This window comes from Python bivittatus, unplaced genomic scaffold (assembly GCF_059951505.1).
Source record: "Python bivittatus isolate LINGU-HERP-01145 unplaced genomic scaffold, Pbiv_v1 ctg000020_np1212, whole genome shotgun sequence".
NCBI lineage: Eukaryota > Metazoa > Chordata > Lepidosauria > Squamata > Pythonidae > Python > Python bivittatus.
In genome coordinates, this window is record NW_028277030.1 from 35745531 (window position 1) to 35762863 (window position 17333).

The following is a 17333-nucleotide window of genomic DNA, read 5'->3' on the forward strand; positions in this document are numbered from 1 at the left end:
TGGTTGGATTTTAGCAGCAAATAAATTTCAGTTGCATCACCCAAAGAACAGAATATTTATCCCTCTCTCTCTCTATAAATACACATACACACACACCCTGTGAACAGATTTATTAAGGCAGCCTTTCTTGGCCTAGTGTGCTCCAGATGTATTGGAACTACAATTCCCACAGTTCTTAGCCAGCATGTTTTCCATTTTGACTGAAGAATTCTGGGAACTGTAGACCTAATTGGAAACCCCTAGAGCCTGAGCAAGGCTCCCTTAGCTAGAATAGAATCTAAAATGCTTTGTCCATGATTTCCAAAGGTGTGTGTTAAAGAACTAACTTCTAGCACACCCTGCTGACTCAGTCGAGGTTGTGATAAGAACAAATGTTATGAAGTACAGTAACATTTGCACACAAATCATTGGTCGGGGGCAGAGGCTAAGTTCCTGACATACCACATGAAAAGGACCAGATGTGCCTAAGGCTTTCATTCCAGTACTAACTAGATTTTCCTCCTCCAACTTAGCACGATCTACATTGAGGGATGCTGAATCATTATTTCATATTATCTTCATGATTCCCCACTCCTGATTTATTGGAATAACAGGATTTCCAGCAGCAATGTCCCTTGCATTAGTGCCCCTGGAAGTAGACATGGAAAGAAGCAGGAAAGAATGGCAAATTTGAAGTAGCCCCTTGGTTTCCAGGGCAACCTCTTCGGAAGGGAAGTGTTCACATGCCTATAAGCACAGCCCAGGCACACCCAGCAGCTTCTTCTTTTGGCCAAGTCCTTATGATGTTGCCTTCATCTGAGACAGCCTTAAGGCCCTTGAGCAGTTCCAGTGTTAAGGTAGGGTTTCCCTGCTTATTCTGACCTCATCATTAGGTGACTCCCCTGGGGGTGAAAAGAGCTGAACTCCTATTGGCTGCTCTAGACTGGGGAGAGCACTCTCCCTCCCTTCCAGGTCCTCCAGGAATGTTCTGGGCAGCAAGAGTCAGTTCTTTCAAACTGGGTGCTCCCCAAGCCTGCTAAGTTTCTGAGCTGATGCCCAGAGGCTTGGCTTTGAAAGAGGGATCAGCCCAGCTGGCAGCTAAGAGGCCACTGGAGGCGGTTGGAGAGTGAAAATGAAGAGAGATGGCTTTTTTTTCCTTCCCACTTCATAGGAAACCCTTGCACCTGTCACATGTTAATTGGGCTCTGGTTGAAATTTAGAGCTGAGGGCTCAAAAGGAGTCCCATTAATAGCAGCTGGGGAGGGGAGGGATTGCTCAGAGCAACATCTTTCTGCTGCTGCACTGATCAGCCTTCCCCCCAGCAGTCAGCTGTTAGTCAGACTCCATTTGAATGCACCCATGCAAAATGCACGAAGCTAGAGCAAGATGGACTGCGGTTGGTCTGTGTGTGCCTTCAAGTCAGTGTTGACTCCTGACAATGGACTCCTGGACAAGTCCCTGCAGTTTCCTTGGCAACATTTTCAGGAGCGGGTTGCCCTTGCCCTCTGTCCAGGGTTGAGAGAGAGTGACTGGTCCAAGGTCACCCAGCTGGCTTTGTGGCTAAGGACTTATGGTCTCTTGGCTTCCAGCTGGATGCCTTAACCACTACACCAAACTGGCTCTCTAGCCATCTGATAAAAATTCCTCAGCTCCATGTGAAAGAAAGTGATTGGTCGGTGTTTTCCTGCAAGCTGTTGATGCTTGGTGGAAGGGAAAGCAAACATAGCCAGGAGAATTTACTGGTTCCTTTCTTTAACTTGGCCTGTTTATCATCCATGAAGACACTCTTTGGTGGCTACACAAAACAGGCAGGATAGAAAACAGATGTAGGAACAGCTGCCGTTCCTTGTGCTGGTATCATTTTCTCCAGCTCAAGGAGAGGTAGATGGCATTTTTATTGAGTCATGGGAAGAGCCCTAAACTAAGGAAAACTGAAAATCAATATACCATGGCAAGATTTATAGATTTTTTTCTCAATACAAAATGCAAACGTAGGCAAGCTATTTTGTTGGCCATTTTCATTTTTAAAATGGGGTAGGGATATTATTGAAAATTCCCTTTCCTCAGAAAATCTCTTGCCTTAAGACTAGGGTTACCAAATATCCAGCAAACGAAGATATGTCCTCATGTCCTCCATCTGGCAGGCACAACCTTAAAATTAAATATTCTCCCACTTTTTGAGTGTCCTGGGTATTTTGGACTGTTTTCACAACAGTAATCATTCAGATTTTTGTGCATTGTGACCTTGTAAATCATCTGCTTCTTTCTTTCCCTCATTCGTCAACAGACTCGACAGCCTGGATTTACATTATTTATTTCCTGATTTCAGCAACTGGCTTCAATCCAGCCTCTTTAAATCTATGATCACTGTAGTCTGTAAATCACAAGACTCATCATACTTTTGTGTTGTGAAATTTTAAAAGCATATCATCAATTCTACATTATTGCTAGTGTATGTTCTTGAAAATAAAGATTTGTGGGAAAAATATTGTGATTGAAAAACTAGTCTTTCTGATGCTGGAAAAAGTAATTTCATATACATGAAGACCTAAGTACATATTTTTGCAATCTTTTGCTGTAATTTTTATCCTGGATGCCAATAAAGTTAAACAGGGTATCCTCCTTTCCTCTCACATTTGTCCTCCTTTCCAATTGTCCATGACCTCCTTTGCCTGTTCAATATCTGGTAACCCTACTTAAGACAGAAATCAAACTTTATATCCAAAGCAGTATAAACTAAACAACTGACCCTTTACTTTTCACAGAAATCCTTTTTATTTCAAATGTTCCAGTTATATTGCAGTCCCGCATTTAAACAAAAAATGCCAAGATTTCACCTTTTAACTTTTATTGTGGGTTCACTTGTTTGCATTGAACTGCTTTTAAAAAAATAAATAAATAAGCTGCAGTAAATTCTATAGAACATAGTTGATTCCCCCCCCGCCCTGAAGTTTAGGCCTATTCACTTCAAGCTCATCCTATAAGACACTACAGTGCAACTTGTCCTGTGTCAGTGACTTGGAAAGTTACTTGGAATGGCTTAATAAATGAACATTTATAAAATGCTTACTTTGTTATCTGGCAAAATATAGCATGCATTTACATATCTGAAATAATCTGGGTAAAGAAAAGCCAAGATTTAAAATGGAGATTCAAGAAACAGTGGTAACTAAAATGTATTATGTAGCTGTGGTTTACTCAAAGAAGCATATCAACTTAGGGAAATCAACAATATTCATTTGCTGGGTTCACACAAATGTACAAAGTCATAATACAGCCTGCGTGCTTTTGATTTAATGTCTTGTGTGAGACAGGGCATTGTGGTTTATTCAGCAAATTCTTATTAAGCAATTAATATTACTAAGTTATATAGGACAAGTGAACTCAGTCATGGTCAAAGCTGGCAAGTGAGAGGGCTAACATTCTCTAACCATGCTCAACACCTTCCTGAACTAGATCCCCCGGACTTTTTGTCATAAAACCTGGCACATAAGCCAATATAATATTATACGTGAGTGTTAGTTAAGTACAAGAGTGTGACTAGTTTCTATCATGTCATTTCTATTTTATAGTTTTCTTTTTTATATCTTCTTGTTACCTGCCAAGGTCCATCACACATAAATAGTGGATATAAATCTTGGTAATAAATAAAATGCTTTTTTAAAAATTCTGTGTCAGAAAAGAAAATGGTACTACTGTATTTTTAAAGCTTCTCACAATCTGCTCCTATATAGTGGTTAATATCCATTATTATCACTACATTCTGAAGGGAAGCAAATATAGGTAGAAGGTGGCTCCCAGCCTTATTCTGAGTGTTAGCAGAGTTGCAGTGACCAACCAAGCTGCTCAAGAAATCTCTAGAATTCAATAGTGAATTAGCAGGCAATCAAAAGTAAATCATTAAGTCCTTTAGGCTGGCTTTAGAGAAGAGAAGGCATATTTTGGCAGTGAGCTGGAGATGGTATGAGGATTGTTTACATACAGAAAGAAGCTGACCTGATTCTAAATGGGAAAATATAAACAAATAAAAGTCTTAGAAGAGCCAAGTGATAAACAAATAGATGAATTCCAAAGACTGTTACTGAAAATTTGGTTGGCATTACTTCTTTAACACACACAGCCCCAACTTTATGTCGAGTATAATAACGAATGTAAGAAGAATCGAAAAGAAATGATAAAATAGTGTCATGATGTTATTCTCAAAGGCTGGGAAATCAGCAGCCAAAGGTCCTCCTTTTTTTCTTTTTTGGTCTTTGAGGATGCAGAGTAAGTAGTGATGATAAAGTGATGTCATCAGAGGGGGAAGGTAAAACATTTTGGGCTGTTTTTCAGGATCTGGGGTGGGGGGTTAAAAAAGCAAGATACCTGTTAAGCCCAGCAGAAGGCTAACATAGATATTTTAACTCAAAATTCCTATTTTACCATAAAATACTCTAGTTGGCCATATGTGATCCTTGGATACCAGGTTGCCCCCATCCCTGCTGTATTTCATGCAGATCCCTTCTAGAAACTACCAAAGTAATACATTTTATAAATAAAATTACTTTCTGGAATTCTGAAACTGATCACTATTTGTCTGCTCAAACAATGCCCAAATAGCATGGACAGCCTCTCTATTAGTGGCTTTCTTTTCAATAGAGTAGTCTATGAAAAGTAGGAACTAGTGTCCTTCTCTCTTAAAGACAGCATTATTACAAATCCTTATCATTTGGTTACTTGATGAAAACAGCAGATAAAATAACTGCATTATGCTATTATCCAAATGAATAATTAAAATGTCATTTTGTTTCAAAGCATATTTGAAAACATAAAAACTTTAGCACTTCTTCCTTGACTTGTGTCAACTTCCAAAGAAGAAAAACTGGATGTCAAGTTTTAATGATTCGGTCTCCTCTTATTTACTTATTAAAATATTTCCAAAGCAGTTTACAAAAGCATAACATTGCAAAATTTTAACAGTTCAATTACAAAAGCATAAAATAAAAACCAGATAAAAACAGAGTAAAAATATAATAAAAACAATGCAGGGGAAAAAAAACAAATAGGGAGGGGGGAGAGAGTACCTAAAGGGACATTAAGGTAAGAGACATATTACTTCCCACAAAGGGAAGGTCATTCCACAGGTCTAATATACCGTAGACCTACAGCAGGGCTAGCACATGTGGGCTGCAGAAATCCAGACTCTACAGTAGCAAAACATTACCATATTTTGTATCTCTTTTCTGCTAGCTGTGGCCGTCAAGTTTTTTATAGCTCAGATTGGGTAATGCTACATAAAGAAAGCCTGTCTCCATGCCACCACGAAATAGCAATATACAAATTACAGTGCAGAGAACAAAATTTTCCCAGAAGAGTACAGGTGTTTTAGAGGTGGGTATAATTAAAGGTTTGTTTTATTATTTGCCAGTTAGATTTATATCCTTTCCTTCAGGTGCTCCGGGGGTGCATGTAGGGCTTTACATACTAACATCAACACATTCAAACTTGTTGGTAGTAGATTGGCAACCACTGCAAATCCTTTAGCGCAGATGCAATATGTGTGCAATAAGGCATCCCATTCAGTACTACAGTATCCTGTTCTAGCTGCTACTTCCAGACCCATTCTTGAAGGCACCCCCAGATAAAGTACATTACTGTTATCCAACCTTCAGACTGACATTGCATGAAGCACCATGATCAAGCTGTCCTTCTCCAGGAGTGGGTGCAATTGATGTACCAGCCTCAGCTAATAATATACAGTAATCAGCACCCTGAGCCAACTGGCTTCTAATAATAATAATGGCTCCAGAAGTGCCCCAACTGCAGACTTGTTCCTAGAGGGAATGCAATCTTGTGCAGAGCAAGCAATTCTCTCATTCTGGATCTGGAAGCATCCACAATGCTTCTGCCTTATCAGGATTCAGGTTCAATTTAATTGCTCCCTGCATTCACCATTGCATTTAAGCATTGGTTTAGATCACTGGTTCTCAACGGGGGCGGTACTGCCCCCCGGGGGGCGGTGGGAGGATGCTGAGGGGCGGTGAACTTGTTTTGGGCGGTAGGTGGGCGGTGGGCATGTTTTGGGTGGTAGAGGGCCGATGAGCATGTTTTGGCATTCGAACTTAATTTTAAAACTCCCAAAAAAATTTATTAAATCGATTATCCGGTTTACACCATTTGTATCAGCAATAAAATGAACTTACGCGACGGCTGCCCTCACGCACTTCTAAGAATGGTGAGACGAATGTGTATTCTAGGTAGGCTGACCTTGAAGAACTCGACACTACGATTCTTCTCCGATCCCAACCAGCACAGCGCATGCATCAGCTGTTTTCCCGCGCGATTAATCGCAGTGCGTGCATTGAGCGTCCTTTCAATATGAATGTTTGATTTGACCCGTGTTTCTTGAGTTGCTTTTCGTTCGCTTCATTTCTGTTTTTTCCCCTCAGTTTCGATTTATTTTCATTGTTTATTTGGCCAGTCGGCTAGGTAAGTGCGCTTATTAGTTCTTTATCGTGGTTCAGATTCAGGAGGAATTGGCCGAACTTTCAACTAATGAAACTTTGAAAGCCAGAATCCAGAATGGTGATCGTCTCACAGAATTTTGGCTTCAAAGTAACATCAATCGCCTCTACCCGGAACTGTGGACTATCATCAAAAAAATTTTAATTGCCTTCCCTTCTTCCTACCTTGTCGAGCGAGGATTCGGTGCTGTGACTGATCTAATTACAAAAAAGAGAAGTCAACTCCAAATCGTGGAAAGAGGGGACTTGCGCCTTCATCTCTCTAACATTATTGAACTGAACGTTCAGAAAATGGCTCTGAACCATCAAGCACAACCGTCCCACTGACATAATTAAGCATGTTTCATTGATATTACTCTTTTAGCGTATTTTTGCTGTTTTTATTATCTAATTAAGAATAAAGAATTTTTAAACATTAAAAAAGCATTTGCAAAAAATTTTTTAAAAATTTAAAAAATTAAAAAATTTTTAAAAATGAGCATCAAAAAATAAACAAACGTATTTACCCCATTTTGAAATAAACGTATTTACATAAAAGAGCATTTAAGCATTTTTTTTTGCATTAGTCATTTTAATTTTAATAAAAGGAATGCAATTACCTTCCAGGGCAAAAGTATCGAGTTAAATCGAATAAATTTGGTGTGTAAGTCTACTGAAAAAAATTACTTAAAATTTTTGCCTTTTATAATTCAGTAACTCCCCCCTCTCCCCATACCCTAAATTACAGGATTTTCACAAAGGGTGGCGTTGAAAAATTTTCCGCTCCTTAGGGGGGCAGCAACTTCAAAAAGATTGAGAATCACTGGTTTAGATCATGCACAACTTCTAATTCTGTTATAAAAAACTAGACACCTCACCTTACACTACCTAATGAAATTTCCAGCAATATCACTTCATCATTAATTAGCACTGGGAGCAAAACAGACTTTATGTACTCCACAGCTGACTTCAGGGAGCTGACTTACAAAATTCCGGTGCTATTCTCTGGGATCTGCCCCACAGAGAGGAAGAGAACTACATTCTCCAGTCCCTAATCCATGCAGCTGGTCAAGAAGGATATTGTGGCCAATTGTGTGAAAAGCACAAGTAACAGAATTTCACTTGCTCTGTTCTCCTTATGCAGGGTAAGCTATCAGGGCTAGTGAGGTTAATTCTGTATCATAAACTGGCAATATCCCCCAAGAATACTTACAGTACAACTGCAACTCCCCTCTTGACTGTCTTCTTGAACAAGGGAGGGGGGGAATGGGCATCAATTATAATCTTTCAGGTCCAAGGTGGATTTTTTCAGGTGTGCTTGCACTATCTCTTTGAGGCTGGGGAGACCACCCCTCAATCATGTGTTTACCACTCCCTGGACTTGTTCACTGTCATGAACTGAATAAGATGCAATCTAGATGCTTGGTGCCTTCTAAAGATTGGCATACTGGAGCACATAGGAAATCAGAGTCTGAGTGAAATTATTTGACCTATTTAGTAAACAAAACTTCTTAAAAAGTATATTGTGTTAACCATAAAATGCATGGAAATAATTATTCCAAAGAACACTTGTTTTAAGATACAACATTAGTTTTAAGATACTTACAATTTCTAACATTATTTTAGCAAGCCCAAACAATTGTACAGTTATTATGTCAGATGGAAAAAGTAATCTGAGAAAAGTTCATTGCAACTTTATAGTTTACAGTACACAAAAATGCCCTGATAGATAGGACAACACCAGAATACAAATTAGGAGAATACCCGTTTCTCAGATTCGTAATGGACATATATATGACTTGTCTAAAGAACCAGGGCTATCATATCTGGGTTGCGAAAATCTGGGTAATCATTAAATCGCAACAAAGCAATAAGAAATCTCTCTTTGCTGCCATCTAGTGGCCATCTGGATTTTTGCAGCCCAGATTTAGTAGCCCCACATTATACTCACTTCTCTGGAAGTAACCCCAAAGTTCCAGAATCTTAAATGCCAACCTGAGAATAAACATCTAATCCATGCCTTCTGATATCCAGCATGCTTAGCACAACACTTGGATTACTGAGCAAGGCCTGTATCACCAGAATAAAAACATTTCTGACTCAGCAATTATATTGTGGCAAACTGAAAAGAGGCTTCCAATTCTCCTTACTCTAAAGACTAAAAATAATAGAGTGCCTCATAGTTATACAACAGCTGTTTCTCAAAGTAAAAAAAAAGACAAACCCACTCTAGCACTGCACAATATTGCTGTGAACATGATTTTCTTGGGGGAGGAAGAAAACAGATAAATCATGTCTGGCGGCAATTGATAGACATGGCTTGGGAGAACAAAAGATTTCTTTGGAATGCATGGTACCAACTACAAACACTATATGTCTGTGGAGCGCAGAGTGAATATACATCTACTGCTAAATAAAACCCTACAAACTGGCTCAGAAACTATTTATCCATTCATCCAACCAGAAAGATTATATTTACATGTGTGTGTCTGCGTGTGTTATAAATTTTATATATAAAATTCATCCTGCCTCAATTTAAATAATTGAGGCAATTTACATCATTAACAAACATAAACCAGGAAATATACTTTTCTTCCTTCTTTCTACAGTGGGGCAAAAAAGTATTTAGTCAGCCACCAATTGTGCAAGTTCTCCCACTTAAAAAGATGAGAGAAGCCTGTAATTTTCATCATAGGTATACCTCAACTATGAGAGACAAAATGAGAAAAAAAATCCAGAAAATCACATTGTCTGATTTTTAAAGAATTTATTTGCAAATCATGATGGAAAATAAGTATTTAGTCACCTACAAACAAGCAAGATATCTGGCTCTCACAGACCTGTAACTACTTCTTTAAGAGGCTCCTCTGTCCTCCACTCGTTACCTGTAGTAATGGCACCTGTTTGACCTTGTTATCAGTATAAAAGACACCTGTCCACAACCTCAAACAGTCACACTCCAAACTCCACTATGGCTAAGATCAAAGAGCTGTTGAAGGACACCAGAAACAAAATTGTAGACCTGCACCAGGCTGGGAAGACTGAATCTGCAATAGGCAAGCAGCTTGGTGTGAAGAAATCAACTGTGGGAGCAATAATTAGAAAATGGAAGACATACAAGACCACTGATAATCTCCCTTGATCTGGGGCTCCATGCAAGATCTCACCCCGTGGGGTCAACATGATCACAAGAATGGTGAGCAAAAATCCCAGAACCACACGGGGGGACCTAGTGAATGACCTGCAGAGAGCTGGGACCAAAGTAACAAAGGCTACCATCAGTAACACACTACGCTGCCAGGGACTCAAATCCTGCAGTACCAGATGTGTCCCCCTGCTTAAGCCAGTACATGTCCGGGCCCATCTGAAGTTTGCTAGAGAGCATTTGGATGATCCAGAAGAGGACTGGGAGAATGTCATATGGTCAGATGAAACCAAAGTAGAACGTTTTGGTCTAAACTCAACTCGTCGTGTTTGGAGGAGAGAGAATGCTGAGTTGCATCCAAAGAACACCATACCTACTGTGAAGCATGGGGGTGGAAACATCATGCTTTGGGGCTGTTTTTCTGCAAAGGGACCAGGACGACTGATCTGTGTAAAGGAAAGAATGAATGGGGCCATGTATCGTGAGATTTTGAGTGAACACCTCCTTCCATCAGCAAGGGCATTGAAGATGAAACGTGGCTGGGTCTTTCAGCATGACAATGATCCCAAACACACTGCCTGGGCAATGAAGGAGTGGCTTCGTAAGAAGCATTTCAAGGTCCTGGAGTGGCCTAGCCAGTCTCCAGATCTCAACCCCATGGAAAACCTTTGGAGGGAGTTGAAAGTCCGTGTTGCCCAGCGACAGCCCCAAAACATCACTGCTCTAGAGGAGATCTGCATGGAGGAATGGGCCAAAATACCAGCAACAGTGTGTAAAAACCTTGTGAAGACTTACAGAAAACGTTTGACCTCTGTCATTGCCAACAAAGGATATATAACAAAGTATTGAGATGAACTTTTGATATTGACCAAATACTTATTTTCCACCATGATTTGCAAATAAATTCTTTAAAAATCAGACAATGTGATTTTCTGGATTTTTTCCCCCATTTTGTCTCTCATAGTTGAGGTATACCTATGATGAAAATTACAGGCCTCTCTCATCTTTTTAAGTGGGAGAACATGCACAATTGGTGGCTGACTAAATATTTTGCCCCACTGTATATAAGTGGGTGTTAAACTGCTTGACCCAATTACTTCTTTTCCCGATCCCGAATGTTATCACTCCCACAAAAGGAACCCCCACGCTCTGTAATTTTACACAAAAATCTCAGCAGTGGTAGTCCCAGACTAGATCCTCGACTCATAAACTAGCAGTTACATATTGCTCCTTTACCCCTGGGATATGATGAAATTACCCCCTTGGGGTAATTACTCTCAGTTTAAGACCCAGTGCTATACTGGGTCCATCTAAAATACATTAGAGGATTTTTTTTCCTATTTCATGAAAAGGGTTCATAATAGAGTAATAATAATATTGTAATAATACAATAATAGAATTCTGAATTCAGAAGAGATACCTTGGAATGAACAAGCAACTGCACACTGTTTAAACTAATTCAATTATGAAAGCATCATGAGAGGAACTTGGAGGTAAGATAGATATCCTTGAAAATAAGGACAATCCTGAACATATTCTCTCTGTACAAACATTGTTACCTGAATCCATAGAGCACCAAGACTACACATCCTAGCCCCACCCCAAAAAATCCATAAAAGGTTTGTATAATACCTTATATGTTGATAACTGTTTTAAAAATTATGAAATGTTTATAGCAAAAAACAAAAAAAATTAAGTTGCAATTTGAATTATGTGAATGGAGAGTGGGACTGTGCTCATTGGTGACAAACCATTATATCACATCCCTGTCCCTTGGTTCCATTGCTTTCAATGTACTGGCAGTAGAAGGTATAAAATGTTGTCTACATCAGTATGGTTTCAGTTGTAGAGCCTTTCACAATTAGTATCTAAAAAGCAGAGAGAGAGATTCTGAATAGACTCCATTTCACACTTTGTCCCTCCAAAGCATGGAAAACATAAGGTCAAAGCAATTGAGATTTTTATGGAGAGGCAAGGGGGAAGGTACCATCTTCTTCCCTATGAGATTTGAGGAGAATCGTTATATGGGGAATTCCCCATAATTTCCTTACTGCTACAAAGTAATTCTGCTTTCCCCAATCTAGTGCCTATCAGATTAATTAGGACTTCAGTTGCTGATCCTGCATATTTGGAGGACAAAAACTTACAGAAGGCAGTTGCAGCAAAGCAATTAAAGCTATATCCACATTACATCTTAAAAATGATATTAATATACTTTCTAATATACATCTGATATGTCAATCATGGTCTGCTTGGTTCTGGAAATTTCAGCTTATACAGATGCCCCATCCATTCTTATAGCAGTTGCGGCCACTGTGGGACTATCACAGCTTGAACAATTTACACAACTGGCTTTCAGCAGCATCGAAGCCAGAATGTTCAAGGGAAAAATGTAACTGGCATTTCCTGAGATTTTTCTTGCATGGATAGTTTATTATTCATCACATTTTTATATCCTGTCCTTCCTTTCCATGAAGGGCCATAAGCAATGTAGTTGAGGTTTTCCCAGCTTTACTCTCACAACCTTGCAACTGATACTGATGCCCAAAATATTAGTCTATCTAGCAGAGTTTTATTTTTTTCTCACTGCCAATGCCTCTCCCACTCTTTCCTACTACATTTTTAACTCAGAATGCCAGGAATCATAGAATTATTGAGTTAGAAAAGACCATCTGGATCATCTAGTCCAACCCTGTCCAATGTGCAAGAAAATGAATTAAGCCATCTTTGAAAGGTCATTGTCCAGCCTCTTCTTAAAAAACTCCAGGAAATGGATGCCAATAGCCTCAGCCTATATATGATGCATTATGAACCTTTCTATCCAACCTTTAGATAGGATTATATCTATAGATGATGTCCACATTTATTTACTGGATCATATCCTGCTCAGTCCTATGTGTTTGGGGCACTTAATACGATGTTACCATATAGATACATCTATAGACACATGAACTACCCACATGACGCCATACACAGCCAGATCCATTAAAAATATTTTGGAAGCTTGAGGGCAGAGGCCATCTTACTATCAACATTTATAATCTGCTCTGGAAGGTTTTCATTCCCAGGTCCTGCAATGCTGCCTTGTTGTGAAGAGTGTTTCTGGGATGCATGACTGAAGGACACCAGGGGTCTATGCTGAGAGTGTATAAACCCAGCAGGCTCACCCAAGGCGTGGAGATCATCAGCAGTATAGGAAGATACTGGAGGAAAATGATCACTTCAGTGACAATAGGAAAAGGATAATTTCATACTGTGGTCGTGCTGGTGGTAGGGAGACAATAGTAAACCACTCCTGTATTTTGCCAAGAAAACCACACAGGTAGGCAATATACAGTGATTGACAAAATAATGTCAATGATGTACACCACCAAGAGTAATTTTGATTGTGGTGGCATAGATATATGTTTAATAAATAAATAATGGGCTTCTTTCAGAGTACTAATTGTGTTTATGACATGGCTAAATTAAAGCCTTTCATTGCTGATGTTGCCATGCAGGGAAAGAAAATCTGAAGTTGCAAAGACAGTGGAAACTTGGAACTTAAGAAGCATGAACGTGGGAAAGCTCTACACAGCAGAAGATAAAACGACAATACTGGAGTACAGATTGACATCTTAGGCACTGGTGATCTGAAACAGACTGGAATTGGATATTTCCCTCAGAAAATCATAAACTACTGTTTACAAGAATAAATGGCATTGCTTTCCTTCCTTCAGCCCAGAAGGATACAGCAAGGTCAGAACTTGGGTACAATACAGTCAGTGACCAGATAATATCAACTAGACTTTGTACAAAACTCTTTAATGGGACAATTATGCAAGTTTATGCTCTAAGTGCAGAGGAAGAGGAGGTTGATGAGTTCCATGTCAGGTTCAATTTAAAATCAGAATAACATGCAAGCAAGAGTTTGGAGACTGGAATATCAACACTGGAAATATTAAGGAGGAAAATATACTTGGTCTTTATAGGCCTAGGAAACAAATGAAGCAGGAGAACAACTTATCAATTTCTGCCAATCCAGTGATTTCTTCATTGCTAACATAGACTTCCCAAAACCAAAATAATGCCTATATACATGGACATCACCAGATGCAGTGCACAGAAAACAATTTGACTACATTATTGCTAAAAGCAGGTGGAGAAGCTCAATTACAGAATCAAAGACATGGCCTGGTGCTGACTGTGGAACAGATCACTAACTGCTCATGTGCAAATTCCAAGTTAAGCTAAAGAAGAAGAAACCAGCCAGTTTCCACAATGTCATCTTGAGCATATACCTACCATTTTCAAGGAGAACATCCCGAACCTTATCGATAGAGAACCAGAAGAACTATGGAATGAAATGAGAGATGTTGTTAAGGATGAATGTGAAAAGACTGAGAAACAGAAGAAAAGAAACTGGATGTCAGAACAAACCACGGAGATTGTCAAGAAAGACTAAGATCTTAAGAAGAAACTTGACAAACAATTAGGAAAACACAAGAACAGAATATTACAATGGCATCTGTAAAGACATCAAAGATGGAAAACAAGGAAAAACAAGGAAAGTCTTTGAAAAGGTCTCCAAATTCAGAAGGAGGTTCTAACTTCAAATTGGTATGCTACAGGACACCAATGGACAGGCAGAAATTGCATACTGAAATTCTATACAGTAGAGATATCAACATCCAAGATCGCGCAGGTCAAGTGCGTGCTGGGGGTGCGTGAGTGGCTGGTGTGGTCTGAGCGCAGAGGGGTCGGGGGTGCATCTGGGGCAGAACTGTGAACAGGTTGCCATGCACCCAGATTGCGATCATGTGACCATGGGGTTGCTGGGATGCCCATAACTCCAAGGACCAGTTGTGACCACCATTCGTTCACCGCCATCATAACTTTGAAAGGTTGCTGAAGAAATGGTTGTTAAGTTGAGGACTACCTGTAGGCAGATTAGGGTTTAGTCCTAGGTGGCATTTTTTTGTTTTCCGGCAGACCTTGTGCCTTTGAGTCACTCTTGACTCCTGGCAACCGCCTGGCCAAGACCCCGCAGTTTCCTTGCCAAGATTATGGAACTGGCTTGCCCTCGACTCCTTCCAAGGCTGAGAGAGAGGGACTGGCCCACGGTCACCCAGCTGCCTTCCTCCCCAAGGCGGGACTGGAACTCACGGCCTGCCGGTTTCTAGCCCGGTGCCTTAACCAACATCAAAGTGTCTCTCTTAGTCCTGGTGCGGGCCTCAAATTCGGCAGAGGGACAGATCTGTTCCCTGTTTCATTTCCGTCTCCCCAGCGAGAGCAAGGGCAACCAACAGGCAACGGGCACATTATTTTGGAAAAGCGGCGACGAGAGCAGCGCTCAGGCCTGGGGGCAGCTGCGTGAAACCCCCCGCTGTCCTGCGCCAGCCTCTCTTACCAATGCGGTACCTGCACACGCGTTATTCTACTCTAACCTTTGCTCCCTCCTTTGGCAGAGCTCGGTGAGGCGTGAGGGTGGCCCCACGCCGCAGCGCGCGCATCGGGGGGTTGCTCCGCGTGGCCCTAGGCTTTCGGCTAAGCGCCCGCCTGCCACACGGCGGAAAGACGGGCCGCCGAGCGAGCAGCCGCCGCTCCGTCAGCTGTTCGCGCCTTTCCCAGGAAAATCTTCCCAGCGGGCGGCGAGGAAAGAAAGAGGCGGAGAAAGCGCGCTCTGGGGCGGAGTAAGCGCTCGGCCAGACTGAGGCTGAGGCGGCCGCGGCCAACTCCCGGAAGTCTCCTCGGCGCAGCCGACGAGCGGGGCGGAGCTGGCTTGTCGCAGGCGCCGTCCCCACCGTTCCCTCCCCGGCGCCGGGTGGCGGGAGGAGGTGAGCGTGCCTGCGCCAGGGCGGCGGCGCCCCTGCTTTCTGCGGGTTGGAGGTGAGGCGTGAGCTCCGCCCGGCTCCCTCTCGCCGTGCCCGCCCATGCTGCTTCCGCTTCGGCTGCTGAGGGCCATGTGGCTGAGCGCTGAAGGCGTCCTCTTCCCCCTCCTCCTCCTCTTCCTCAGCAGTAGTTGGAGCCCGGAGCGCATGAGGAGAGGCGCTTCCTTCCCCGCCTGAAGTGCCAGCAGCGACTGGTGAGGGAAGCAGGTGGCGACGACTCAAGCCAGTTACACTCAAATCGAACCCCATAAAAACAAACCGGCGGAGAAGATGCTGCTGTCGCTGGTGCTGCACACTTACTCCATGCGCTACGTGCTGCCCGCCGCTGTGATGTTGGGCACCGCCCCCACCTACATCCTGGCCTGGGGAGCCTGGCGCCTGCTCTCCGCCGTGCTGCCCGCCCGCTTCTACCACGAGGTGGATGACCGGCTGTATACCATCTACCAGAGCATGGTCCTCTTCTTCTTCGAGAACTACACCGGCGTGCAGGTTAGGGCGGCTTACAGGCGTGGTTGGGGCTGGTGGACTCCATTCCCCTCCTCGTCCCTCCTAAAGCACGCCCCGTCTCAACAGCTGCTTTGGCCAGAGAATGAGGAAGCAGAAAGGGGCCGGGGACCAAAGAGGGTGGTTGCCTCTCCAGGCTTCCCAGCCCGAGCAAATGAGCCAGCAGGGGAGGCTTTGGGGCCCTGGCCTGAGGCTGTGACCTCCCATCCAGCAGTCAGGAAGAGGCAACGCTCTGGGCACTCCTACAGTCACAACCCACCTGTATGTTCAGCTAAGACTGAGTGAGCATTACAAGCCCCATGTTGAAAAGTGGAAGAGAGAACAAGGGTTTGCCTCACCGGTCAGTGAGTCTTGGGCGGTAGGGCTAGTAAAGTATTTTTAGACGATGAGCTCTGGCTGGTGCAGTGGACACAGTTCTCACTGCCATGCTTCCCAAAGAAGAAAGGAGGCATTGTGCACCTGTGAGGTAGCAAATACAGCAGCAGCTTCTTCTAGCAGCTGCTTTTTTCTTGGTCCTCCTGCCGCTCTTCTGAGTAGCATAAAAGTAAGGCCCAGTTATCATTGATGCACCACTGAGGAAGGACTGGCTTGCCTTTCAGTCTGAATGTTGTACTTGCTTTCTTCACTGCCCCGAAAAGAGACAATAGGCCAGTAATTGGAAGGAAAGAGCGGCAAGAAACAATCTTGCCTCCATTTGATTGATTGCTGTTCCTGACCAGGAGTAGGTTGGTTGGCTGGCAAGAGAGTTTGGGAAGTGAGCAAATGCAGAGGGGGTGGTCCTAAGAATCTGAGCTCCTTCCTTGGGTCCAGAATGGGCACCCTTTTTTCCTGTTGAAATCAGTATTTCGTCAGGGGGCAGGTCCAGCTATAAAATCTGCATGGAGACAAGCTTTACTCCCGGGGATTTCAAGATTCCTTATTTTCCTCCCTTCTCTACAGTGTATCTCTCTGACCATATAAGAGAAAGTGTGATGATCCTACTCAGATGATCCCTATCTCTTGGGTTTTTTGCATTCATACAAATGTTACCCCCTCCCTCTTTATTGGTTTTGCTTTCCCCACCCCACTACACCATGGGTTCACTGTCTCCTTGGATATCTCCACAATGATCTAGTCACAGCTGCAAAGAGAGGCTGGTAGGTGGTGTGCATGCAAGTTTGGAGGTTCAACCACAGACTATATTTTTTGATTGTTGGTTTTTGAGGTTTATACCCCATGTTTCCTATAGGAACTTAAGGCCGTGAACACAGCACTCCTTCCTCCATTTTTTTCTGCACAACAATCCTGTGAGATAGGCTGAGCTGATCCCTGAATTAACAGAGTGTCATTGTGAAGATAGCTACTTCAGTCAGG

At 42.3% G+C, this 17333-nt stretch overlaps 2 protein-coding genes across 2 annotated transcripts in view; one reads left to right on the top strand and one right to left on the bottom strand.

The window, feature by feature from the left end:
• ANGPT2 (angiopoietin 2) overlaps positions 1-15157 on the bottom strand; it is a 108417-nt gene extending 93260 nt beyond the window's left edge. Inside the window, exon 1 of the mRNA XM_088136844.1 lies at positions 15033-15157. Within this exon, the coding sequence (XP_087992970.1) occupies positions 15033-15098 (66 nt within the window). The 5' untranslated portion in view covers positions 15099-15157. The remainder of the gene's footprint in view (positions 1-15032) is intronic.
• Positions 15158-15704: 547 nt separating this feature from the next.
• AGPAT5 (1-acylglycerol-3-phosphate O-acyltransferase 5) overlaps positions 15705-17333 on the top strand; it is a 31878-nt gene continuing 30249 nt past the window's right edge. The window contains exon 1 of the mRNA XM_088136850.1: positions 15705-15965. Within this exon, the coding sequence (XP_087992976.1) occupies positions 15747-15965 (219 nt within the window). The 5' untranslated portion in view covers positions 15705-15746. The remainder of the gene's footprint in view (positions 15966-17333) is intronic.